Consider the following 25645-nt stretch of genomic DNA (forward strand, 5'->3'; position numbering starts at 1 on the left):
GCTAATGACTTCGTTAAAACCTGCAGGAAGGAAAAACTGAGCATAGCTTTTTGAAGCCATCAATGAAACTGGATGCCCAGGGCTCATTCCTGATAGGAAACCCGTGCCGGAGCTCTGTTAGGGACTCGCATGTGCTGGTGTACAATCCACCCCCCCCGTCCTGTAATGCACACGTGAGGGTCAACTTAAGCCTTCCCATGCACTGGCTGCACGGAAGCAGGCAAATACATATATGTATGTAGATGCATCAGAGGGTATAACTGACTTTTTAATTATCCTAAACAAAGCTTGCGTGCAAAATCAGGCATGCAGAACTGCGGCAGGTTGGTGTTTGGGGCTGGGGAGATGGGCATTTCGGCCCTGGACAGTTTGGAGGGGTCACTGGTAGCTCGCTTTGCTGCGGCTTTTGCTGCAGCCTCCAGGCTCACCTCCTCCCAGGGCTTTGCATGGTTGCAGTCACCTTGGGTTTGGTCTCTGTGATTGATATAGTCCTAAAAGCGGTTCCCTGCCCGCCCCTTTCCTGCTTGCTTTGGCTGCAGACGAAAGGAGCCCGCGGGTGACCTGTGTGGCGTTTGGAGATTTAGGGGCAGTTGGTCCCAGAAAATTCAACTGAGATTGCAGTCAGAAGCCGACTGCAAGAGATGCGGTCAGACCATAGCTATTATTTAAAAAAAGGTAAACAGTAAAAATAATATTGCAAAGTTTCCCAGTGCTTGGCTTGAAATCTTTTTTTCCCAAAAGTAATTTAATCTCGAAAGCAAAAATGAGAGAACCTGTCTAACATGGTGGCTTTTTGCATGTTTGGATCAGATCTGTCACCAAACAGGTTTTGTTCATGGTGAGGCAGGAAGCTCTTTCCCATCCAGCCCGACGTATGCGTGCACATCCCAGCATGCTGCAAATTTTAATTGTTCATTTTAAAATACATGAGGAGGAGGGGAAAAAAAAAAAAAAGTGCTAATGGAAGGGCCGTTGCCTCCCAAATTATTGGGCTGCTAAAGAGAGTTGCTTTCAGAGTCCCACACAAAACGGATGAAGGTTTATGTGAGCAGAGAGCGCATTGTCCACGTTAAATGCAGAGGCTTCATTCCCGGTGATGCTTTTGGCCTGCCTTATCTCGCCGACGGGAAGGGGCTGCCCTGGCTGGATGTATGCGATACGATCAATCAGGGTTTAAATGAGGACAAACTAACCAACACCAGAACATTTCTGAGAGCCAGAAGATAATCCCAGATCAGCCATGGCTGGAATCACTGCCGCTCCATCGCTGCCTCGCAGAAAACGTTTGTTTCTCTCCTCTCCCCCCTTTTCTCCCTCTCATTGAGATTTCTACACAATATTATTTTAATCCCGATACTCTCGCCCCTCCTTTTCCCTCTCCCCTTCCCTGCAGGCTCTCTTCCCCCCATGCAGGCTGCGAGAGGCACACAATGAGAAACAGCTGGCTCGCAAAGCGAATTTCCCCTCGGAGGCAGGAGCAAGCTGCGCGGAGGGGCCGGGCAAGGGCGAAGCTGGCACCGCGTGCTGCCGGGGCGTGCTCAGCCCCTGCTTCTCCCTGCCGCCTGGCTCTCCCTCAGACTCCAAAGTGCTTTTTCTCCTGGCTCTGTCCTCTTTGAAACACACGGTGGTTTTACGCCTGGGGTTTTGGGCTGGCTTCTGAGCCGTCCCATGTCGGAGCATCGCCTGGGTGCCCGTTGCGGGCAGTGCGGAGGGAGGACTGGGATGCAGGATGTGCCACACGGCTTTCCGGCTCGCTGCCATGGCTCGGCCGCCTTCAGCCATCGCAGCACAAGCTTGCTTTGATTAGAGGTTTGCTAAGACACGGCGCTTACTTGTTTCTCAAGCTCTTCTGCGGGTCGGGCTGGCTCGCTGCAGATCCCTGGGTTTGAGTGCTTGCAGCATGTTGAGCACGGGAAGCCTCCGCTGGGATTTTGAGCCGTGTTTTCCACCCTGTTCAAACACCCGGGAAGGTCTTAGGCATTCAGAGGGTGCTTCCAAGGCAGGCAAGCAAGTTGAGGATTTAACTTCAAGTGAAATTGGTTAAAGCATGAACAACTCGCACCCGTCTCCTTCATTAAGTACCAGAACGCCTGCTCACATTCATCCTTTGGTGTCCAGTTGGTGCAGGCATCACAAACTGGAAGACTGGGAGTTGTCGCTAAAACATACATCAGGATTAAATTCTTGGCTTGGGCTCCTCACCAAGGCAGAGATCTCAGCCGGCTGCGCAAGGTCGAGCCCTGCATTGGCAAAGAGAGCTACAAACGGGAGTAGGGGTGGTTTGTTGCCCTAACAGAGGGAAAGAGCCTTTCTCTAGTGCCTGAGTGCATTCACCTGAAGGAAACAGCATGGGCTTATCTTGGAGCTTTTATCACATATTTCTCCTTTAAAGTTGCATTTAGTGCTTGTGCTGTGAATAAGCTGAAATACTGTATAAGGTGTGTAACATGCAGGCAGCAGAAATGGTTTTCCAAAGTGCTGTACCTTTATCCCGTCTTAACTGACAGTACAGGGGTGGGACTGCATCTCCCCAGGGTGATCCTCCGATGCCGCCGCTGTGAGTGGTGCGGAGTCGTACACAACTGGAGACCTTTGTGGTCTCCAAACTGACCTGAGTTGGTGCTACAAAGGCAACAGTGAGTGTTAAACGCAGATGCACTCCCAGACTTGAAGTGTCAGGTCACCCTGATACCTTGAATTATTTTCCTCTGGTGCAGACTGTGATGCGGGGAGAAATTCTCAACAATTCAACATTTCAGAGCTTCAGAAACACCATTTTTCCGGCTAGCTCAACCTAGCAGCTCTCTGCAAAAGGGGTGATGAGAAAATGCTTGCCTGTGTGTGCCAGGATGCCTGCGTGACCCTTGGAGTGCTCTGGCCATCACTCCCTTCCTGAGGTACCGTCCAGCCTGGTGGCGTTCCTGCAGCGAGGGGGAAAAATCAAGGCTGGGTTTTTAGAAATACATTGACTCGAGTGCTCCCAGAGCAGTGCCTCTCTGTTTTGAGTAAGGTTGTGGGTGTTTATTTGAGGGAAGAGCTGCTCAGCCAAACATCCTGCTTTTAAACTTGACTTTGCAGCAGTCGGAAAGATGCCTGCAGCTATATTTGTGTGCAGCCTCTGACTGCCGCTGTTACGAGCGCTTGTCTCTGGGCGCGGATGGGATTTGCAGCGAGGGCTTAGGAATGGGCTGCCATCCTTTTGGGGTTTCTGCAGCATTAAAAGCTGTGATTGCCTCGTCTTTGCACTGGAGAAGCGCTGGCTGTTGTAGCACATGTCCATCAAGATGTCCAGTGCCAGGCGGGGAGCTGGGTGTCTCGCAGGGCTCTGAAAATCCCACCCCTTCCCGAAGGAGGGTGTTTGAGCCCTGAGTTTTGAGACAAAATAAAAGGCAGTGGGAACTGCCAGGTTTTGCGGCCGGGGGAGATCTTGGTTTTGGGTCAAAACTGCTGTGGGTTTTTTCCCCTCGTTTCAATCCCAGACGCAGCCCTGCCAGAAACTTGGCTCAGCTTCACCAGCAGAATTAGGAATGTATTTATGTTTCGGGGTTTGTAAGGAAACCTGAAACCAGGTGAGTTTGGCCGAGGCTGGGCTCTCACCGGGGAAGGTGTGTGGGGCTGTGCACTGCTCGCCCCATCCTCTAGCGCATCTCCACACCGTGAAGAGGAGTGGAACAAGGATGCACATAAGGGAGGGTGCAAGCAAGACTTAATTTTGTAGATGTCTTTCTTTGCAACAGGGCTAAAAGGGAATCGGTGCTCTGGCTTTTACATTGCACATGAGAGGATACCCTTTTTCTGCTGATGCAGAGACCTTTTTGTGGCCGAGATGGGTCTCTGTTCAGCAGCAGCCCGTGTTTGGCTGTCACAGGGACCTTCAAGCTGGAAGAGAAGTTAGTGGCAGCTCTTATTTTTAAAAATTGATTCCGAGATAGGGAATGCATGAATATGAGTTGTAACTTCACCATCTCCTGCACGCCACAGCATCGTGCTTTTTTAGCCCCTGGCTCCTCTAAAGAGCCTATTTAATCTTACATTGGCCACTTGGATTTTTGCAAAGCTGGAGCATGCGGGTTGTAGGTGTAAAAGACCATTGGGATACGTCGTTTACCTTCTTGAAGGCATGGGAATGTTCTTTGTTTGTAGCAACACTGAAAATACTGAAGACATCCTTTAGTTACATAGGTAGGTGTAGCTAAATGCCACCAATTACACATCAATTTTGTGTCTGCAGGTAGAAGGATCCTCTGATGTATTTATATTTGCAGTCCATTTCCAGCTCAATTTCATATCCAGAGTAATCTAGGAGGATGACACATCACCCATAAGATTTTAATTCTCTTAGTGAGATACTGCTTTGGCGTGTAATTAAAGAGCTGATAATTTGGGGGGCCATTTTGATGCTGCCTGGGTAGCAGTCGTCACATTTAGTCTTGCATTAACACAAATGTCCATGTCTGAGCTGTTCTTCTAGATACTTAACTGCAGTCAACAAGGAGAAAAAGCCACTTGTAGGGCAGAATTCATCTTCTCTGTGAGGGAGAAGTCTAAAAGTCAGGTGAGTTGTGCCCCAAAAGTGCTTGTTTTTTATCATTCTCTGCTGGGGAGTGCAGCTGTGAAGGTCTGGACTTGCTTGCGTGGACCCAGGATGCCTTGATTTATCCTTGTGTCAGCTGAGCCAGTGGAGGGGATTTGGGTGGTTGCGAGGCATATGAAAGAAAAAAATAATCTATTTTTAAAAGAGGGAAATGTGCTGCGCTAGCCACTGAAACGAACAGCAAAGTTCTCTGCCACTTCAACTAGTGCTGGACTATCTCCATTGTTTAATAGCTGTTGGGAGCATGATGTCATGGACAGAAAATAGCGCCTGTTGTTATCAGAGTAAAAGTTTAATTTCTTGTAATCTTTTCCTGGGCTGCCGCCCCTTCCAGCCTTCCCCGCGGGAACCTGCAAGCAGATCTCCAGCCCCTTCCTGATTGTTTTTCCAGCTCCATTACACAACGCGCGTTTGTTTGGTTTTGCAAATTGGTCATGAGCCGTGTCAATAGCTGGAGATACACAGAAAGGGGAATGGACTTTATTTGGGTTTTAGGGCCTTCTAAATGAATAGTGCCAAAATAAATAGAGTTTTATACTGGGACATGCTAACTAAACAGCCCTGCGATCTCGTGGGGAGAGGTTCAGTGGAGTACAGCGGGGATGAAACCATCAGGGTACCCTGAGCGTTGAGCGGGACTCGGGATTCATGAAGACTAATGTCCCCTTGGGTCTGGGTTGTTGTTTTTTTTCTTTAATGATGGATTTACAAGGAAGTAAGAACATAAGGGCTGGTAACAGCATGCTGGGTGACTTAGCCCGCTTGCCTTCTGTCTTTGGAAACCACATTATGTTTATCAAGCTCTGTCCTAAAAGAAATTCAGATTTCCATTCCTCTGCGACTGCTGCGTTGCCCTGTGATAAAAACCTTTCCAGCGTTTCTACTCTAAATTGACGCATGGCAAGTTTAATCCCCATTTATTCTGGATCTCTTTGTAGTTACTTGTTCCTTTAAGCTTTTTAGCGTAGGCGGGGAGAGGGCAGGTTAGAGCTTCATTGCATCGCAGGGCTTGAGTGCTGTGCTTCATGGGTGCATGAGTTGTACCTTCTCAACAAACTCAAGGACTTTAGATGGGCATCTCAATGAATGAGACATCCCAGGTCTGTGTGGTCTGAGCATGGCTCCATAGTCACAGAGGCATTTTGAAGCTTTCCCAGCATCTCACATGACAGTGGCAGCAGGGCACTGGTTTCTTTGCCATGGCTGTCGTCTGTGAGCATTAAAATGACCTTGGTGAGATGCTGTCACTGAGGAGCAGGCAATGGCCAAAATAACCTGTGGCCAGACCCTTCCATTGGATACAATTGCGTCATTAGAAGAAAGAATCACACTCAAAGTTTAAGCTTATTGGAGCTGTTTCATGGTGCTGATGGCAGAGCTGTACTCTGTGTTTGGATGAGTAAGGCTGACTTCATCACTGACGGCAGACTGGAACGGCCTGAGCGTTTCTAAAAAGGACAGTTTGAATGCTGAGGCCAACTTCTACTCTGAGTTACAGCTGTCTAAATACAACCACGGTGAAGTCAGTTGAGTTACTTTGAATTTCTGGTCAATATTTGGAGCAGAACCTGGCCGTCCCCACGTGCAGTGTGGAAGAATTTATTTGTAAGAAAAAGAGGAAAATATGATCGTGGTTGGAGAATAAATGGGGGTTGGAGAATGAGAGTCAGGCTACCCTGTTCATCATGAATTTTTACTGTACTGCAAGAGCTCTCCCTTTAGAAAACGGGTTGCCTAAATAGCCATGGTTGCTTGCTGAGGGCACTGGGTTATTACAATAAATAAAAGTGAACAGCGCTTCTAGAAATGCGAGGAATGTGAAAATGTTTAAATGATTTAGTATGAGAAAACTTTATTTAAACATTTAATCGAAGAGCACGCTTTCATCTTTAAAACATCGGTGTTTGAACTCCCATCCAAGTTTTTTCTGGACTTTGTATGCACTTCATCATATACAACAGAAAGCTGTGCTTTGCAAAGTGAATAAACTTCCAGTTCCCTGTTTCCATTTGTTGTTGTTGTTGCCTCAAACACACCTAAATTACAGTAAAGAAGCAGTTCCGGGGAAAAAGTGCTAAACATGTTATTTCCTGCATTAGATAAGAAGATCTGCACTTATTTGAAGAATCCAAGGTGGGAAAGACCGTGTCCAAGCAAATCTCATAAAACTGCACGGCTTTCCATACGGAAACCACCCTGAATACAGATGTGTCAGTCAACACAACATCTTTTTTTTCTAATGCAAGAGAATATTCACCTCTGAGAAGTGCATCTCTCCAAACAGCACCCACGAGAGCAGCTGCGGTGGATGGTTGGCCCTGGTTTGGTTGCAGTCACCTGTACCAGTGAGGGGTGCAGAGGTTGGCTGTAACGAATTAGGCTTTGTTTCAAACCTGCCACATGGCACTAAAAAAAAAATCATTTAATTCTTGAAATGGATGCGTATTAGTGGATGATTTTGGACTTACATAATTTTTGCCCGTATGACATTAAATCTGATGCTGCATTTCAAAGAGAAAAATCTCAGGACTTCTATCCATAATGCCATCCACTACGCGTAACCATAAATAGATTTTTTTTTAAAAAAACCTGCGACACTGGAGTTGCACTTATTGCAATGACTTGTTGCACATAACCATGCTCCATTTTGGGGTGAATGAAGGGAATCAGCTTAGTAATTATTTCCGTAAAATTGTGACCTTAGGGCCCCTTGGGTCCAGCATTAGCATTAGAAATGTCCCTGTTTGTGTTCTTAAAACTGTCTAAGCGTGTGCTGCTGTGATGGCCTGCCGTGCTCTGATGGGGAGATTTATGCTTCCTAAGTACATTGTAAAAGTTTTATAAAGTAGCTTAAATATTTACACAATAAGCATTTAAGGAAACAGTTATGTCTCTAAAGGAGCTGCTGATCCTTTGGGTCCATCAGACCATGGACATGGGGGTTTTTTAACTGTCTGACCTCCAGGAATTTCTTTTTTTCACCTAATTGTTGTTAAGCAGGCAAACAAATGGAAACTCGTACACAGGAACCTATAAATAATGTTAATGACCTGGCTTGTATCCTCAAAAGCCAGGAAATTTAGGAACATGACGGCGAGCTGGCCCTTCGCTTGTGGAAAAGCGTAGCTGGGAGGAGATGGATGGTGGCAAGGACAGCACAGGTCCTGGGGGTGACGTGTGTGTCCCCAAACAGGGAGGCATGATGGTCACAGCCACCCAGCCCTGGCAGCAGGCACCTTGCTGGAGGTGCAGCAATTGCACATGCAAGATCTCATCTCTGTGCGGGGTTTGGTTTAGGACTTGCAGCCTTGGGGGCTCCTGTTGCGACATTTGGGGGTTGAGGTGGTGTGGACATTGTTGGTTTGTAGGTGGCTGGTTTGACACGGATGCTTTTTCTGTCGTGCGGGATGTCCCAGATGCAGGCAGTCATTGCAGAGTGGTTTTTGGGGAGGTTGAACATCTCCAGCACTTTCACCCTGCCCTTGCAATTACTCTGATTATCCAGTCCTGCACCCCTTCAACATCCCGCTCACTGCTGGGTGCTGAGATGGCTCGTGCCATGTGGCTGGACATGACGTGGGGTGAGCTTTGGTGGCAAGCAGGGGTTTGCCTGCTTGGCCTTGCACTTGCCCCAGGACAACCAGCTTTCTTTTGCTCCCAAATGTGATTTTGCAAGGCTCCAGCAATGCTGTATCTCTAGTGTGCCTACGAGGTGCCCGTGCAGCTTTTACTTCTTGCTTCATCTGGCACAGGGCTGTGAGACTGCCTGGTTTTCAGCCTTGGGAGATGCTCAATCCTGCTCTAAGAAAGTGCAGCCAGTGATGGCGGTGAGCTGGGCAGCCTTTGCCTTCATGGACATGTTCAGGAAGATGTGAGGGTCCGGCCGGGGGTCCTTCGTTTGGTCTGCTTCAAGGAAAGCAGCCCATACCCCTTGGGGCAGCTGTTCCCTTTCATTTAGGGCTGGCACGGGATGGGTGCCCCTTGGATGGCAACTGGTGAAAACCTCACTGGGCAGGGAGCAGCAGGGTGGGTGCTTGCCTGCTCTCCTCCCTGCTGGCACCCACCGCCCCTTTCTTTGCGCTTCCTGAGGTGCAGAGGGTTTTTTGTTTCTTGGGGTTTTTTTTTTCCTCCCGCTCGCACGGCAAACGGATGTTTAGATCAGAAAGGAAATAGGATCGCTGTTTTCTCGGCTCCTCGTGAAGCAAACAGCCCTTCAAAATAACTCCGGTGTCGTTAAGTGCCAGGAAAAATAGCGAAGCCAAAAAGTTGTAAGCAAATAATTGGTCTTTTTGTTAAAGGTCTCCTCTTCATCTCCCGAGTTCGCATATTGGAACGGTTGTTTTTAGGTTTTGTTCTGAGGTTTTGCAATTATTTTCAAAGCAAACAGATTCAGTATGTGCTAGATGAGAGGATTTTACTGATCCCAGACTGCTGCTGCCAGGTGATTTCCCTGGGACAGCAGAGCTTTTGGGTGGGAAATTGTAATTCCTGTAGTCCTGGAGCTAATATATTTGGACCCCAAGCACCCAGTGCTGGGTGTTACCCTGGAGGAGGTGGCCCCAGAGCACAGTGCCCTCCAGGGTGTCCCCAAAGCAGGAGCCCTCCCCAAAGCCGGGCAGCCCCTGTCCCCTACGGGGACGGCTCCTGCAGAGGCTTTTGGCCGGCGCTGTGGGAAGAGCCCAGCCGCCCCGCACAGCCCAGCCTAACCCATCTGAGTGACCCCAAGCGGGAAAGGCGCTCGGCAGGTTTGGAAAACTGGCTGGAAGGGCAGGCGATTCCCTGCCTGCCCCAGGCGATGCCGGGGGCGGCCGCACCTCCAGGCTGAGGTTAGCCCTCGAGCTCTGGGGCCGGGGCCGGTGTTGCACCCCGGGTTTGCAGACATGCTGCCGCGACCCCCCTAAAACACCGGTCCCAAAGGAAAAACCTCAAAAGCAACTCCCTGCAGGTGAGCACCACTGTCCTGCTCAGTTGCAGGACACACGGCCCGTCCCTTCAGGGACTTCTTTGAGATCCTCAAGCGAGGAGCCCGACTGCTGCGCCCCGTCCCTCCCCGCGGCACCCGGACCCGCTGGGCAGCCGTGCAGGACCACGCTGCCCGCACGGGATGGGGTGGGTGCCACCAGCCCCTGGCTGGCTCCTAGTTTTGTGTGGGGGAGCAGGATGCGTTTAAAATGTAGAAAGCGATCAAGTGTCACCTGGACTGTACTGTTTCTCAGACCCGCAGCCATCAAATCCCATCTTTTGGCTGCTCGGCCTCCAGGCAAAGTGCTCGCTCGATGCTGGCTTGGGACTGCAAGGCTGCAGACCCACGGGGGTGTCCCCGAGCCCGCTTGGCTCCGAGGGCTCCACGGACCTTGTCACCCATCACCCTTCACCACCATGCAGGCGTCTGGGTGCTCCCGTGGTGGAAAATCCTGGATTTTGCAGGTTTGGTGGGTTCGATATGGAGGATGCGGGGCTGGATGCGGGGCTGGAAGCGAGTCTCGCTCCCTCTTCATCTCCCTGGGGAAGAGCTCATTAGTGTGTGATGACTGCAGACACTGTGATGCACTGAGGTGGGGAACAGGGGGAACAGGTACTTTTTTTAAACTTTATTTTATTTTTTCATTTGGAAATGCAGCCTCTCACAGTCATGCTGTCACAGTTAAAATAAGGTTTAAATTACAGGGCTGGCTGTGGCTTTTTCCCTTTCTTTCAGAATTTTTGCCAACTTGCAATTTACTTAATGAAATCCTGCTATTTCGTTTAACAGGGATATTTTTTGCAGATGTTGATTTAACCCAGCTTTATAAAATATGTGAACTGTGCAGTTTCTTTCCTATTTTTAACAATTTAAGGATTCTAGTGCAGGAACTTGACAGGGTTTATAACGTTGATAGCATTGGGTTGTTTGTACTTTGCAAATACTGGGGCTGAACGATGGGGCTTCCACATCATCCACAGCCCCATCAGAAATAGTCGGAAATGTTGCAGTAATGAGCGCAAGTTGTCCGAAGTGGGAACTGTGTTGCTTGTTGGAGCTTTGTGAAGGTATTTCTGCAAAATATCTGACCCTGATTTTACACTCAGTTATTCTTCAGGCTTTGTGCAGGGGGGTTCTTTGCATCCATGTGGATATTTTATATATATGAAACATATAGAATGGAGAAGAGAAATGGGTCTGGTTTAGGCTGCTGACCGGCTGCCTTTTTAATCTATAATACCAGGCATATTTCCCCCCCAATATGCCTTTATTTTTTAAAACCGATTTCCCTTGAGGGGAGGTGAAGAATTTGCTATTTCTCTTCCAGTGCTCGGCTGTGTTGAGGGTGTGCAGTCTTGAACTCATTAGCCATAACGAAGCATTCACATGCTCCGTTAATCTCCCTGTCCTTGATTTACAAAGAGCCTGACCTGCTCTCCTTCACGTTTTCCTCTCGATGGGAAGGTCATTTACTTTGGTACTTAATTTGCAGAGTTTGTAACTGCACCCTGTGCATTCCCCCCTGAAATGTCTCGTGGAGGAGTTGCAACCACGAACTCTGCATAGGCTGGTCCTGAAAAGGTTATTTTTAGCTTTAAATTTCAGCTGCCCCCCATGAAAGATGAGAGCTTGTCCAAGAAAGGTGGGAGGGTTTTTAATCTGAACGAAGACCCTTCTTGAGCTCCGCTCATACACCCATAAATTATTTTAGCTGGCTTATATTGAATGAGCATTACTGGAAATCGGGAGACCCGGAGCTAATGCTGGCAGCGTCTCTGCAGTGCATCTCAGGCTGTGTCCGTGCTATATATAACTCATTAATCCTTTTCTCTTTGAACATCCCAAGTGAAGCTGGAGTATTGGGGTATCAGGGATTCATTTTAGTGCAGCAGGACAGGATATATCTCATGGAGTTCTGTGTGTATTTTGGTATTTTCCTATTTCCCCCTCCCTCCTTTTTTAAAAGAAACTGTGGTTTTTAGAAATGAAAACAAGTACTTCTTGGCCAGGGAAGGTAATATAGTATGAGTCACCTCCACTCTCCATAGGCAAATACAGGGTTAGGAATTTTGTCATCTGGGAGATGACTGTGAAGATGCTTTCGGGGACTTTCAGGGGCCACACGTTGCTGCCTCGCCAGGCTGTAGTGAAAGTTGTAGATTTCATGCAAATACATTGGTTTTCATCCCCCATCCCCTGCTTATCCCTTGCACAAATTTTCTTGCTGTTTATCTGCACTTTAATAGATTTACATCACCATTCCAGGGAGTACAAAAACAAGACAAGCTGTCTTTGGTCTTTGGGGTGACCTTATCCCAGGCTAGCAGAAACACATGCCCTGTGCCACATCTGCTCCTCTGGTTTGCTGATTTGTGGATTTTACAGAAAAAGGGCCAGGACACCCCTCCCTGCGCATCCACCATGGCACAAAAGGTTATTATCCACGGTGTTCACAGTGGTGTAGGTCCTCCTGCAAAGCAGAAACCACCAGCGCAGCATCCTCGCTGCTTCAACTGTGAATGTGAGGGATCAACTATGGGGCTTAAATCCTGAGATGCTTAAGTCATTGTTTAGTCTTTGCTTTAAGTGGGAGTAAGAGCCCGTGGATGCTGGCCACAAGCAGTTGTTAGTGGAGCGAGCTGCTTGCTTGGAATAAGGGCTGGAATAGAACCAGAAAATGTTTACACATAAATACATGAACTAGCTATCAGAAAATCTGGCGTGTGTGGGTGCACACGCATGCACGCATCCCTCTGCACGTTCCTGCCGGCCTGGCTGCGGCCGTGCAGACGTGTGTGCGTGTTTGAGCAGGAGGGCAGGAGCCGTCCCGTGCTCCCTTCCAGCGCCGTAGGACCCGAGACCTGCTTCTCCCTCGCTGGCCGCCTGCTGCTGGGCCCTTCCCATGGCTGCTCACACCGCACACGGACCCCATCCCCATTGCTTTTGATTCCTCTCCAACAGATAGGAGCCCCAAGACCTCCCTATACAGGTTTATCCTTTCTGCGTGACCAAATTGGCTTGCACACCGGAGGGGTTGTTTCCTTGCAAAGGGCACGCTGACACCCAAAATCCTTTAATTCCCTGTAAAACTTTGGCAAATCCTCCACAAGCGAGGCCTTGAAGCAGCCACAGGCAGCGTGACATGCAGTGGCAGCCGTGGAGCCGTGGCTCCCTGTCTTGCGGTGCTTGCTCAGACAGCAAGGCTCGGGGAGAGCTTTATCAGAGAAGGATCTTGGGCTTTGGCCAGCGAGAGCAAAGCCTGAATTTCCATTTCACTCTCAACCCCTGTCTGCTTCCCATATATGTGAGGGCACTGATACCGTGCTGGAAAAAAAAGCCTTTTTTAAGGATACTGGGGGAAAATTATCAGGCAAGGGGAGGCATCCGCTGGAGCCCTTTTGCGGGGTGGAGGATGGGTTGCGATGGGGAACCCGCAACCAGTCTGGGTACCGACAGGGGTTTGGGATGAAAGCCCAAGATTTTTGTTCTCCCAGAGGTCCCAGACTGGGGTCTCATGGCTGCCCGGGGCTGGACTCTGCACTCAGCCAGCCAGGGAGGAGCAAAGCGGCTCATTCCCAGCCCGTATAGAGAAAAACATTTGATGGGCTCCTGCTTGTGGCCTCCGGGGAGCCTCCCCAGCCCGGTACTCCTCCGTCACAGCTTGTTTTCCAGGTCAGTGATAGTTTCCTAAAGCTTTCACAGTCCTTGATATTTGCAGTGGTCTTGGCATCAAGCCGACAGACATCTGTCTCCAGTGCCTCAGTCTTCTCTCGAGGATGCTGCTTGTGGCTGCATGGCATCCTCGCTTCAGAGAAATCAGGGTGGCCTTGGGTTTCTTCATCCCGCTCGCTGCTTCTCACGTCGTCTGCCTCCGCTCTGAAACCCCGCGGCTTGTTCTCAGGAGTAAATCTGATAGAGGTGTGATAGCAGGGCAAGCCTGGCTTCGGTCTTGCTCGGGAGGGAACAGCTCAGGCTGGAGTGCAATTGCAGGCTCTCAAAATACATCCGATGGTGACGTTTGATTTGGTACTGCTTTGATTTTCCTCCCAGGGAAGCATCTTCGTTCATTTTCTGGTTAGTAAAAATAGAAAAGCGTGACAAAGCTGCTGCAGTCGCAGCCTGCTTCATTTCCCGTGTCCTGTGTGAGCTCTTAAGCCCAAAGTTTCCAGCTTTGCTGGTGTTTTGGGGAGAGGGTTTTGCATAACCAGCCTGGGACATCTGAAGTGTCCTTGCATGGAGGACCAGCTGAGCATTTGCCTTCTGGAAATGGCAAATTTCGTTTGTTAACTGAGGGAGCTGAGCTGTAACTTGGAGTTGGGGCTGTGCTGAGAGCGGTGTGAGTAGGTGACGGTGTGCTGCCTGGCTGTGTGGCCTTTGCAGGACAGCCCTCTTTGTCCGGAGGAGCTCAGTGCCCTTTGATTATCTAACAACCGGAGGGAAAAAGGGCCTTTTTTTTTTTTTTTTTTTTTAATCTGCTGCTTTTCTCTGGAGGAGGTGTCTGTGTCAGGCATCCTGTGCTGGGTTAGTGGTCGTGCTGCTGCTGGGGATGCTCCAGTGCTCTCAGCAAGCATGGCAGCGGGAGGTGGGGAGGCTTGACCATCTCCTGGGGCATCTCTGCAGCCGCCTCAGTGACATTCTCACCAACTTGGCATCTGGCTTCTTAAAATAGCTCCGTCACCTCAGTACCCCCTTGACCGCAGCAGAAACCCCTTCATTTAATGTCCGGTGTGAACCAGGCAGGGCTTCGGTTCGGTTACAGCCCAAGCCTTGCACGTCTGAACCACCACCCTCCGGTAAGGTGATTCCCAGGCTCAGCCGGGAGCCAAGTCCGGCACCCAACGTGCTCTGCCCAAGAGGCGTGATGGAGGCGGAAAGTGGTGTTATTCCTGTTTCTCTTCAGAGGGACCTACTAATTAGTTTCTGCTTTTAAAATGCTTTGAAGCGCTCAGCCGAAACTCCTCTATGAGCGAAAACTATTATTATTTATTCATACCATTTTGCAGAGTCTCTCCTCCACTGCAGGATGCTCCAATTTGCCGCAGCTCTGGTCATGGAACAGATTATTTCCCTCCCCGAGGGCATCAGTCAGGATTTCTAAGAGCACCTAAAATTGCTCCGCAAAGCCGAAAGGGGTTTGAAAGGCAGAAGAGACCTCAGGAGGTCCCGTGGGATTTGGCTGGCCCAACTTCTGCCCACCAGCCCAGCCCAAGTCGGATGCGGTTGGCGTAGCCAGGATTGTAGGAGGCGGCCCCCAGATTAATTAATAGCGAGGGCTGGCGCGGCGCCAGGCGGGAGCGGCGTGGGGAAGGGGGAACGTTGGACGTTGCGGCGGCGGCTAAAAAGGGAAATCTGCCGTCGGGTGATTTATGGGGTGATTTCTCCTGGATTCTCAACGTTTTTCAGGCTCGGGGAAAAAAAATAAAGGGATTGCCTACACGGTTGTTTGGAGGAGCGGAAAACGTGCGAGTTCTCAACCTAAAAATGAAAGAAAAAAGGGATTCCCCCCCCCTCATTTTTTTGTCCCAGCATCCCCCACCCTCGCAGTCCTGCCCTGCAGAGGGCACTCGGGGAATGAGCCTTCTCCCCTCCAAGCGTTGTCGGTGCCTTGCCCAGCTGGCAGCAGGAGGCAGAGAAAAAAGCCAACCTCAACTAGACGATGCTCGGAAGATTTTCAGCAAACCTCCCAGTTTTACAGCAAACCACTTAGCAGAGACCTTCCCCCCACCTTATCACCCATGTCTTTCACCAGCTCGTTTCTCTTCCCATTTTTTTGGCTGGTTGGGGCACCCATGGCTGGGCAGCAGGGATGCTACAGATGCTCAAGGAGGTGCCAAGCATGACCCCGGGATTTTGCCAGGCTTGGACTTACTCAGGGCTGTTTTCCAACAGTGGAGAAGTCTCAGCCAAATTCTGGTTGATGACAGGTCTGGTGCTTTCGTAATTGGCAGCCAATGTAGGTGATTACGTTTTGGGCTCCTTTTGAAGATGTATTTACATTGTTGTGTTAACTTTTACATGCCAGGTATAAAGTGGTTACGTGCACAGCCCAGGAACTTAAAAGTGATGAATGTGCCTGCGAAAGCTGTGAGCAAGGGAAGCTGAGATTCTATGGAGACTGTTCAACTCAAAAAAAAAAAAAAAAATCACCTAAATCTCTGAAAACATTGGCCTTTAGAAGTAACACATAAAAACGTCAGTGAAAAATACCTGAGTTGGGCTTTTCCAGTTTTCTTATTTTCTAGGACTTTTCACCGTTGGCTGAAAAAGACCTTTGTAAACCATGCAGGGGAGCTGGGAAAAAAACCCTACTAAAATACCTTAAAAATCATGTTCTGGACTGCGTATTTAATGGCTAGAGAAGGTATGTTAGAAACAAACTCCTTGAATTTAGCTTGAAAAGAAGCTAACTGATGATGACTTACAAATTTCCAGGCAGAACTAAAGATGGCATGTGTTTTTCTTTGAAGGATATAAAAAAATTAGCATGAGCTGATGATTTTGCTGAGTGGTTTCTTTTATGCAGAGAAAATTGTTTTCATCCTAATTCTTGGCATTGGCTCCTGTCCTGTGTTGCTTTTGTTTCTTGGGCTACTATGGAAATGTCCCCCTGTCCCCCCAGGCCTCTCCACGTGCCTCTTCTACTGGCTCTGTTGCCCGTCAGACCCTTTTTTGAACTAATTTAATTAATTAACCCAGTGCACATGTTCTTCTGGGTTAATCATCTACTGGGTTAACAAATTAAATCGGCTCACGGAGGAGGCTGGGGAGCACCAGAGCACTGCTCTCCAAGGTAAAGCCTGGAGGAGGAGGAAGAGGAAGATGCCTCCTCCGTGATGGGTACGGTGGCAGTGAGGGCTCCTTTCAGCTGTCTGTGGTGCTTTCTTTGGTATTGGTTTTTGCTGGATGAGTGAGCTGAACTGATCTCCATGGCTGCACAACATGACAGCCACATCCAACGTGAGGAATGTGCCAGGAGCTGTGCTGGGGTTGGAGGAGTTGGGACCCCACCACAACAGTGGTGACACTAGATTAATTGTAATACGAAATCACACTCTTATTTTGTAATTGAGGTATGAGCTGGGCTGAATCTTTATGTCTCTCAGCAGAGCAAAACTGAAGTCTGGGAGAGAGTTTGATGCTCTGCAGCATGGGGGGAAGGTCTAGACTGCTGTCCCTATGGCTGACCTCGGTCATCAGCTGGGGAGCTGGTGACAGCTTTTCAGGGCCTCTATGAATCAGGGAACAAGTTTGTCTTGGTGAAAGCTGGAACATTCAAGGATCCTGAATTGATTCTGGGCCTTAGGGAAGCGGTCCAGGAAGAAGCCTGGGGCTGTCCAGCCTCCTGCTTGCACCCAACTGCCATCTCCTTGCATGAGCCTGTTGTCCTGCCATAACACACAGCTGCTTGCTTCGTCAGAGAAACCAAGAAATAATTAGAAAAGGGGACCAAACTGTCCTTGTCCTCATCAGGGCTTTCCCTGACTTTTGCATGGAGGACCTCCTGCTGCCTCTGCTCCTCTGGTGTCCCCAGGACCACCGCAGGATGGCAGCCCAGATCCTGCCCAGCGTTCATTTGCTGGTGGACTTGGGATATTGCCTTACATATATATATATGGTGGAGTCAACGTTGGAGCGCTCCCATGGGCTGGTGAAGTGGCTGCTGGCCAAGACGTGGCTCACCAAGAGCTGCAGCTCCTCCAAGGGTGGGAAGGTGCCTTCAAAGTCCCACCGCACCACTCCCAATGAGGATGGACAGATGGATGGTGGCTGGTTTGTGGCCCTGCATCCCCAGGGCGTCTGCAGAGGGGAGCACAGCACCACGCTCAGCTTTTTCCCCAGCCGAACGGACAGGGTCTTGTGCCAGGCGTAGATGCCATGGTGCTGGTTGCAGCACAGGGACTCTGGGGGGCTGCAGTGATGCATTCCAGCTGAAACTTGTAAGGCAGAGGTATTTTAAGTATATTAGCTTAAGAAAATGGTTGTGAGCTTTGCTGGGGCAGATTGACAATTAATTTTTTTTTTTTTCCCAGGGCTGTAAAAATTCCATTTCTGCTGTGGAAAGTTTTAACCCCTTCTTTACCCTGGCACTTGTTTCTAAGGGTATTAATGGGGGATTATTTTAACCAATGGCTCCCTGGTGAACTGTTAAAAGATTTGGGGGAAGTGTGCATGTTCTTTGTGTCGGGCTTTTTATCTGGACCTTGTTCACAGTGACCTGTGTATGGCAACCATCCTGCTTCCATGCTCCTGTGTGTTGGGTAGTATAAGCATGCATCTGTGCTACGGCAGAGGGGAGAAAAAAGGCTGAGCATGTATCTAATAGAGTCTAAAGTGGAATAAAACTGAATGGAAAGACATTGGCTGTTGAGAAAGCATGTAACTGAGCTCCACGGCCAGAGGAGCATTAGGCTGCCCCGTGACACAGGAGTACGGGAGGGTGGGACATGAAAATGGCATGTGGGCTGAGTTGTGGGGACACTTTTGAATATCCCATTTCATCTCTTCAGGTGCATAGATTTGTATTCGAGTCCCCGTCACATTTGGAGAGTGCAGTGATTTTATTTTTTTTTTTAATTTTTTTTTAAATGCATGGTCTTCCATGTGGGCACCTCTTAAACGTGTTTTGAAAACCCATGGTGTGGTTTGGGTTTAGATGGGGAACGAGGGGTTGGCATCACCCGTTCTTCATGCGGGGCTCTGCTTGGAAAAACAACATGGTGCCACTTCTGACTGTTTCCTCAGGAGTCCGTGCAAAAATGGGAATAATCCTCAAAGCACTGCAGCAAACTTCCCTTCTCACCCCTGTTTCCTTACGCAGCAAGATCTTTCTTGCAGCCATATATTGTGGGGGCCATTTGACCTGCTGAGAAGAGGTTTGGTGGCTTCAGAAGAGCCGAAGCATGAATGAGAGAGATTTCATGTGTTTTGTGATCTGCCCGTGTTTTCCATCCTGCTTTTAAGTGCAACATCAAGCACTAGGACTGTGCAGCATTTTGTTTTGGAAAAAAGCATCTTTCTTTTCTCTTTTAATGCACTGCTTTGAACTTTACTGGCATAAGACACTGTCAAATCACAAATAATCTAAAACCTCAAGTTATTTTCTTTACCTCCAGACTCTGCAGGGGGCAAAAGCAGCAGTGCTGCTAATGCCATGAGGATTTACAGTATTTGCTCTTTGCATTTATGCCTGTACCCAGATTCCTTTTGCCTGAACCATGCAAGAAACTTTTCCCATTAAGTTCTGGTTTTGATTCTCCATCTTGCTTCCTATCTTGTTTTTTTATCTTAAATTGTTTGAATTTCCTTTTGGATGTGTCTGCTGCGAGGCATTGGTGCAATGGAGGAAATGGCAACTTGGAGGAACGAGTAAACAAGAGCCAGAGTTTCAGCCTGTCTATCTGATCGATAAAGGTGGCTTTGATGGAAGAGATAGCCCTGACGCCAGCCTAAATGTAGCTGTTAGAAGTTGTAGCTGCCTACAATGATAGTTGTTAAAAACGCGTGGTATACCATCGAGGGAGGCACTGCAGGACTAAAATATTTTTCTTTCTTCAAAAGAAAGCTAACAAGCCTGCCTCTGTTCCAGCAGAAAGGGAAAAAAAAGTGGATTTTCTTGTCTGTGCATAAAGGGCAGCGTGGAAAAAGAGGAGGAAAAAATGGAATATTTATTTAAAAGGCAGAGGACATGCTTTTCTGCCAGCCGCCCCTGCTGTCTGCTGAGTGGTAGTGGCTAATAGCTGGAGGCGAAACTAATACTTGGCAGGGGATAAGACACAGCGCAGGCCCCCTTGTATTAGGGGCTTGCTAAAGTGCTTGCTTTATGTCAGGGCTGCGGGATGAGTTCATCTTTTCAGGATTTGGTTGAGTGCACTGGGAGATAAAAGGAGGCAAAGGAACCCACCACGGCATGGGGAGTGGGGCAGCCGGCAAGGGTGGCGATGGATGGGACTGGGGGAGAAGAGGGACCCTGCTGGAATCCGGAGGCAGAGGCTTTTCAGATGTCCCCTTTAACCGTCTCCTTTTGGAGTGTTCTGTTTGCCTGGGGGCCACAGGCAGGTTGCTTTTGCAGTTGGTGCATGGCTTTGAAAGCCTTTTTTTCGCGCCTGGCCAGGAAAGGTGGGGTGGAAAGGAAACTTTTAGCTGCTTGATGTGCAGTTACCTAAAACTCACATCCTCGCCCTTTTGAAGGAGCACAGGACATCTCCAGGAGTGCTTCGAGCTGGCAGAGCTGGCAGTGTCGCGCAGGAGCTGTGTCGGAGTGGCAGAGATGAGAAGCTCATTGGCAGGAGGGATTTCACCCCCTGAGATGTGTGCACATATGGATGGACTGAAGCTCATGCCATAAATTGCATGGAAGTGATTTTAAGAAGGCTATTTCAGATGCACGAAAGCAGGAGGTGTAAAAAAAACCTTCCCCTGTTTTCAGTATGCATATCGATAGATGATTTTGCCAAAATACTTGCCAGTTCCTGGAAAGCAGAGATGGCAGCAGGGATGGTGGCACCTACAGCAAGATGTTCTTGTAGAATAGACACTGGTTTCTTCCTGCTTTGCTTTTCCCCACTAGGTATGTTAATTTGCAATAAACCATGGGAAACACCTATTTAAATGTTTATTGCTGACTGTTCTCCTAATTAATTCAGCTGATGAGGAAACTTTAGTTTTTAAGTTGTCCAATTCTTAGTCTGTATGGGAAATTTGGGGGCCGAGTGGTAGTTCCTAAAAAATGTAATAACAAAACCAACTTGCCTAATGGGCATGCAGGGCTTTGTGGAGGTGGGGAGGTTAAACAGATGCAGAGCTCGGTAATCGCTACCAGCCTCCAGGCCTGGCAGATGAAAAGCCCTGAGCTTGTCTGTAGCCCCCCAGCATCACTCGAGTGGGACAGCAGCAAAATTTAGCATTTGAGAAGAGTTTTGGAAAGGCACTGGGAGCAGCATCTCAACTGTATGATGTCCCAGGGGAAAGATGATTGTAGAAACTGGATGCTGTGGAAGATGTACCTGCAGATGAAGCTCAGTTGCTCAGTACCTCTTCTTTTTCTGCTGTTGTGTCATTTATGAACTACATCTTGTTTCACCTCGTAAAAGAAAATCTGGAACAATTTGCCATAGTGCATTTTAAAGAGCAAAATGCACTGATGGGCTGCATGGTGGTAGACCAAGGGATGTTATCGGAGCAGGTCAAAATATTTTTGTCCTTGCCAAGTTGTTGATTTCAGGGCTTTGTACAGATGTAGCTAAAGATGGTCTTGCCTCAGTAACATTCAATTAGATAAGACTGTTTGGGTCAGATTTGTGTTAATGCCATAAACTTGGTTAATGTCATTTTTGCAACTGCTGCAGAAATACTGCATAGAGGTTCTGAAACTTTTTATTGCCAATTTCCTCAAAGTTTCTGTTCTTGGTGGAGATCTTAGTGCACCATATTGGCAGTAGGCAGCTGGGGGCATTTCTAACTCAGAATTACATTTGAATCTTCTCTTCCTTCCCTAAAACTTCACATTCACATGGCTGATGCTTTGCAAGGCATCGTGAGATACTTCAGGAAGAGTCAAGTCCAGTTGTCCGTATTTAATGACGTGCTTGGGTACAACATATCCATCATGCGCTTGCCGATGAAGTCATTAGCCTTTTGGAGCAAGTTGGGTTGTTCATTTAACTCCTGGTGATCCGGACGCGGAAGGGTCATTTGAGATGGCAAAGGAAGTACAGTTACTGGCCAAAGAGTAAGAACGGGGAAAAACCTTCGGTTTTGCTGATTTTTGCTGTTAGCAGAGTGCAGCATTAGGATGGGCTTATTACAGAGTGACTCTGAGTGGTTTCCACTGAGGATGGCTCAGAAGCGCAGAGATAGAAAGATCCATCGGTGCCACTGAGCCATGGTGGAGTGTCTCACCCCACTGTAGCTGGGCTGTAGCTGGGGGACAGGACCTGGTCCTTGGGGGAAAGAAACCCAAGTTTGCCTCACCCAGCTCCGGGATGCTGCCATGGCTTTGACCAAGGGTCTTCACCCATTTCCCTGCTGTGCAGAGCCACTAACTCTGAATTTAAGGGGTGCATCTCACCCGGTTGTGTTCAGCAGGGCTTTTGCCATGCCTTTAGGAGGCCGAGGACATCACCTCCAGTATTAGGGGGCACGAAGCTGTTGGCTCGCTCCTCCATGGAGGATTGCCATAAATGCAGGGAAATGGTGTTTCTTTTCCCCAGTGGGGTTGAACTGTCTGATTGCTGCGAGGTTTCCTTCCCAGTTCTGGATAAAAGGCACATCAAACCGAAAAGGGGCTATTAGCAGCTGTGCTGGGTCCTAAAAATTATTTAAACGGGTGGTGGGGGAGAAGGGGCCCAATCTGGCATTTTTGGGGTTGTTTAGACCTGTGATGGATGAAGGGCTTGGTGCAAGATGATGAGCATTGCCCGTGGCAAAGGGCATCCCACTGGCCCTGCTGCCTCCCTGCTTGTCCAGTTACCCCCCTTTCCCCCCATCTCCCTCCCCTTAAATTTGTATAGTTACAACTCAAGTTAAACTCTAACAAAGCCGCTTAATTCAAAAATCGTTAATGGGGAGGAGAGCCCATTCCCCTCTGGGGTAATTTGAGCCTGAAAAGAAATGGGGCTGTAGGGCTGCGCTTGAAATCCGGTGCGTCAATAGGGTCTCTGAAGCAAAATAATGGCATCACCCCGTGTGCAAGTTAATCGGACATGATGGCACGAAGGCAGAGGGGTCAGCAGGCCGCAGGCGCGTGATACATTGTCAGGGAGCTTAATGCTGGGCATGGAACAGGGCTGGCTTGAAGCAAAGCTCCTTGCTTGAAATCCCAGGGTGGTTTTCTGTTAACTGGTATGGTAGGAGCAGGAATGATGTTGAGGAAGAGGTTAATTCACCCTCTTCGGGGCTCTTTCAGGGCTGAGAGTTCCCATCTTCCTTCTGGAGGCATCATAAATTCTGGAGGCATCATAAATTAAACAGATTTCTGGCAGTCTGCGTCACTCCTGTCTTCCTTGAATGTAATTCCTAGAAAGAAGAGACATTTCTCATTGTTCTGGAGAGAGTTCCAATGGTTTTGTAGGAGGACATGTATAGTTCATAGCAACTACTCCCCCTTGGCACGAAATGCCTCCTCAGATTTCATGTTCCCCGTGGGAACATCAGCATCGCTGTCAAAGAATATTACATAGCAGAGATAACTGTCAGGTCAGTCATCCAAGCACTTCATGGACATCCCCTGTCTTTCAGATCAACACAAGTTGGCCTTTCAAGATGGGGGTACACCACCACAGCAATGGTGCAGGCTCTTGGGGACCCGCCAAGCTCAGGGATGGCTGAGTTGGAGTGGTAGAGTATCCGTGCCGGCTCTTGGTGTAGAAATGCACATATCTTGAGTACACAGGGTCCCAGCTGCTGGACACAGGATTGAATATTAAATCAGAGTGAGGAAGAGGTGTTGACCTGCATGGGAACTGGTGGGTGGCCCGTTGGGTCACCAGCGTTTGCTTGAGCCTTCTTTCTTGGTGGCATTTGACATAATTGAAGATGAGCTTTGGGTTGGAGACAGGCTTTGGGTTGGACATGGGCTTTGAGCTGAGCACTAGCTTTAAGCTGAAGACGGGCTTTGGGTTGAACACAAGTTCAGTTCCCATGTGAGCAAAGCCGATGGGTGGGAAGAGCCATTTGCTCACCCTCCATACCTGGCTTTTCCCAGGCGGTCACAGCAAACCCTGACTCTTCCTCTGCTTTCCTCCACAGATGCCAGTACGTCGCCTGATGCCGTGAAGAGGAGCCATTGGTGTAACGTGGCCTATTGGGAGCACCGGACGCGCGTCGGCCGCCTCTACACAGTGTACGAACAGTCTGTCAGTATATTTTATGACCTACCTCAAGGAAACGGCTTCTGCCTCGGACAGCTAAACCTAGAAAACAGGAGCGAGACTGTGAGAAGGACTCGAAGTAAAATCGGCTACGGGATTTTACTTAGCAAAGAACCGGACGGTGTGTGGGCTTACAACCGCAGCGAGCATCCCATCTTCGTCAACTCCCCGACACTGGACATCCCCAACTGTAGGACTTTGATAGTGCGCAAGGTGATGCCAGGCTATTCCATCAAGGTGTTTGACTATGAGAAGTCCTGCCTCTTGCAGCACACAGCTGATCTGGATTACGCGGACGGGCCCTACGACCCGAACAGCGTGCGGATTAGCTTCGCCAAAGGCTGGGGGCCGTGTTACTCGAGACAGTTTATCACGTCATGTCCTTGTTGGCTGGAGATTTTACTCAGTAACAATCGATAACGGTCAGCCTCTGACAAAAGGAAAAAGAAAAAAAAGACACAGACTATCCCAAATATCATCTACCTAGATTTAATATAAAGTTTTATATATTATATGAAAATATATATTATACTTGTAATTATGGAGTCATTTTTACAATGTAATTATTTATGTATGGTGCAATGTGTATATGGACAAAAACCAGAAAATGCACTTTGGCTTATATAATTCTTTCAATACAGATTTTTTTTAAAAAGAAAAATTATACAGCAAAAATAGGAGAAAGCCCTAATTTTGATGTATGGTTTTTTGAAATATTATTAATACCCAGACAAAAAGCTAATACCAGTCACTCATTGATAATAAAGTATTCGCATTATGGGGGGGGGTTTAATTGTCTTTTTTTCTCCCCCCCCCAGACTGAAGTCTGCAGCAGTGTCTGCTCGGGCGCTCTGCAGTCAGTGGGAGTTTCCAGAGGGGTGACCGCTGTCTCCCATCTCAGCCAGGACCCTTAGAAAAACAGTAAATGGGTTGCTGGAAGGCTGCAGTTGTCTCCAAGAGGAGGGTAAGTGAGGTAGGTCAGTTTGAGAGCCAGGGAACAAACAGAGAAGGTGAGAGGAAAGTTGCCTGTACCTGTTCTTGCTCAGGGCTCTGTGATCTCTCTGATAACACAAAACATGATAGGGACATCCTGAGGATGAGCGTGCATGTTTGTATTTGTGCAAATTAATGGTTATCAGTGCAAATCAATGGGTATCAGTGCTGGTGGGAAGAGCAGAATAGACCGTGGGCTAGTAGGACCAGTTTGCATTATCAGCCTTGAATGGGGGTTGTCTGTGAGTCAGGTATCTCCTGGACACATTTGATGGTTGAGAAACAAATGGTCGTTTTGGACAAATCATGGTTGGGTGGATCCGCAGCTGGGCATGACCGTAGCATGGCCTGAATTTTGGGAACCTCTCCAGTAACTGGAAATAAGGTGGAGGTGAGTTGGATGAGTTGCGTGCAGATTTGTCTTGTAGATCTCCCAGTCTGTCATCCAGGCAATAAAACTGATACAGAATTGTTTGGGAAGAATATATTTGCTCTGAGGAGCAGTCACAGCCAAAAGAAGTCCTGGTCAAATGAGCTTGTCTCGGCTGATTTACTCTCTCTGGAAATCCTGGATAAAATCAGGCACTTTGCTGACTTCTGTGTGAGCTTCATTACTGTCAGCACCGTAGCACCCATGCGCTTGCATGAGCAGGTTGGACGCTGTCTGGCTTCGCTTGGTTAGTAATTAGTTATTGCCAGTGACTAGTGTTGCCAAGTCTTGGACTTGTATTACAAATCCCTATACATCTGATTTTCATAAAGTCCAAGCCTCTGGAGTCCAGTGACTGCAGAAGCACCTCAGCTTTCAATGTTACAGAATGATGTTTTTGTAGTCCTCATATTTGCAGAGAAAAACATGCAATGAGACCTCCTCCATGGCTCAAAACTTAGAGTAAAATAGGATGTAAACTTATTATTAAAAAGCCCTCCTGATACATGTCAGGGTCAGGCATTTTAGCAGATGGATTGGTGTTTCTACAGCAGCCACAAGCGAGGATGAGGAAGGTGAGGACCACGTCCCTCCAGGGAACGAACTGCATCCCACCAGGGAAACACACAGACCTGGGGTGGATGTTGGGGAGAGACGTGAGCAGGGAATGTCGCAATGACATTTCCACAGTCATTTTTCAAATTATAACCATACTTGATATTTAATTGGGACCACATTGGTTGAGTTCATGCAGCATCAGTATTAATACTTGACATCATTAATTTTTGTTTGTGTTA

General features: G+C 48.4%; 1 protein-coding gene across 2 annotated transcripts in view; it reads left to right on the plus strand.

Moving 5' to 3' along the window:
- Window positions 1-24203, plus strand: part of SMAD6 (SMAD family member 6) — a 45068-nt gene extending 20865 nt beyond the window's left edge. For both annotated transcript variants that reach the window (XM_075044650.1, XM_075044649.1), the window contains one exon: window positions 23304-24203. In XM_075044650.1, coding sequence (XP_074900751.1) covers window positions 23304-23845 — 542 coding nt within the window. In that variant the 3' untranslated portion in view covers window positions 23846-24203. The remainder of the gene's footprint in view (window positions 1-23303) is intronic.
- The last annotated feature ends 1442 nt before the right edge of the window (window positions 24204-25645 follow it).

The sequence above is a fragment of the Buteo buteo genome, chromosome 13, assembly GCF_964188355.1.
Source record: "Buteo buteo chromosome 13, bButBut1.hap1.1, whole genome shotgun sequence".
NCBI lineage: Eukaryota > Metazoa > Chordata > Aves > Accipitriformes > Accipitridae > Buteo > Buteo buteo.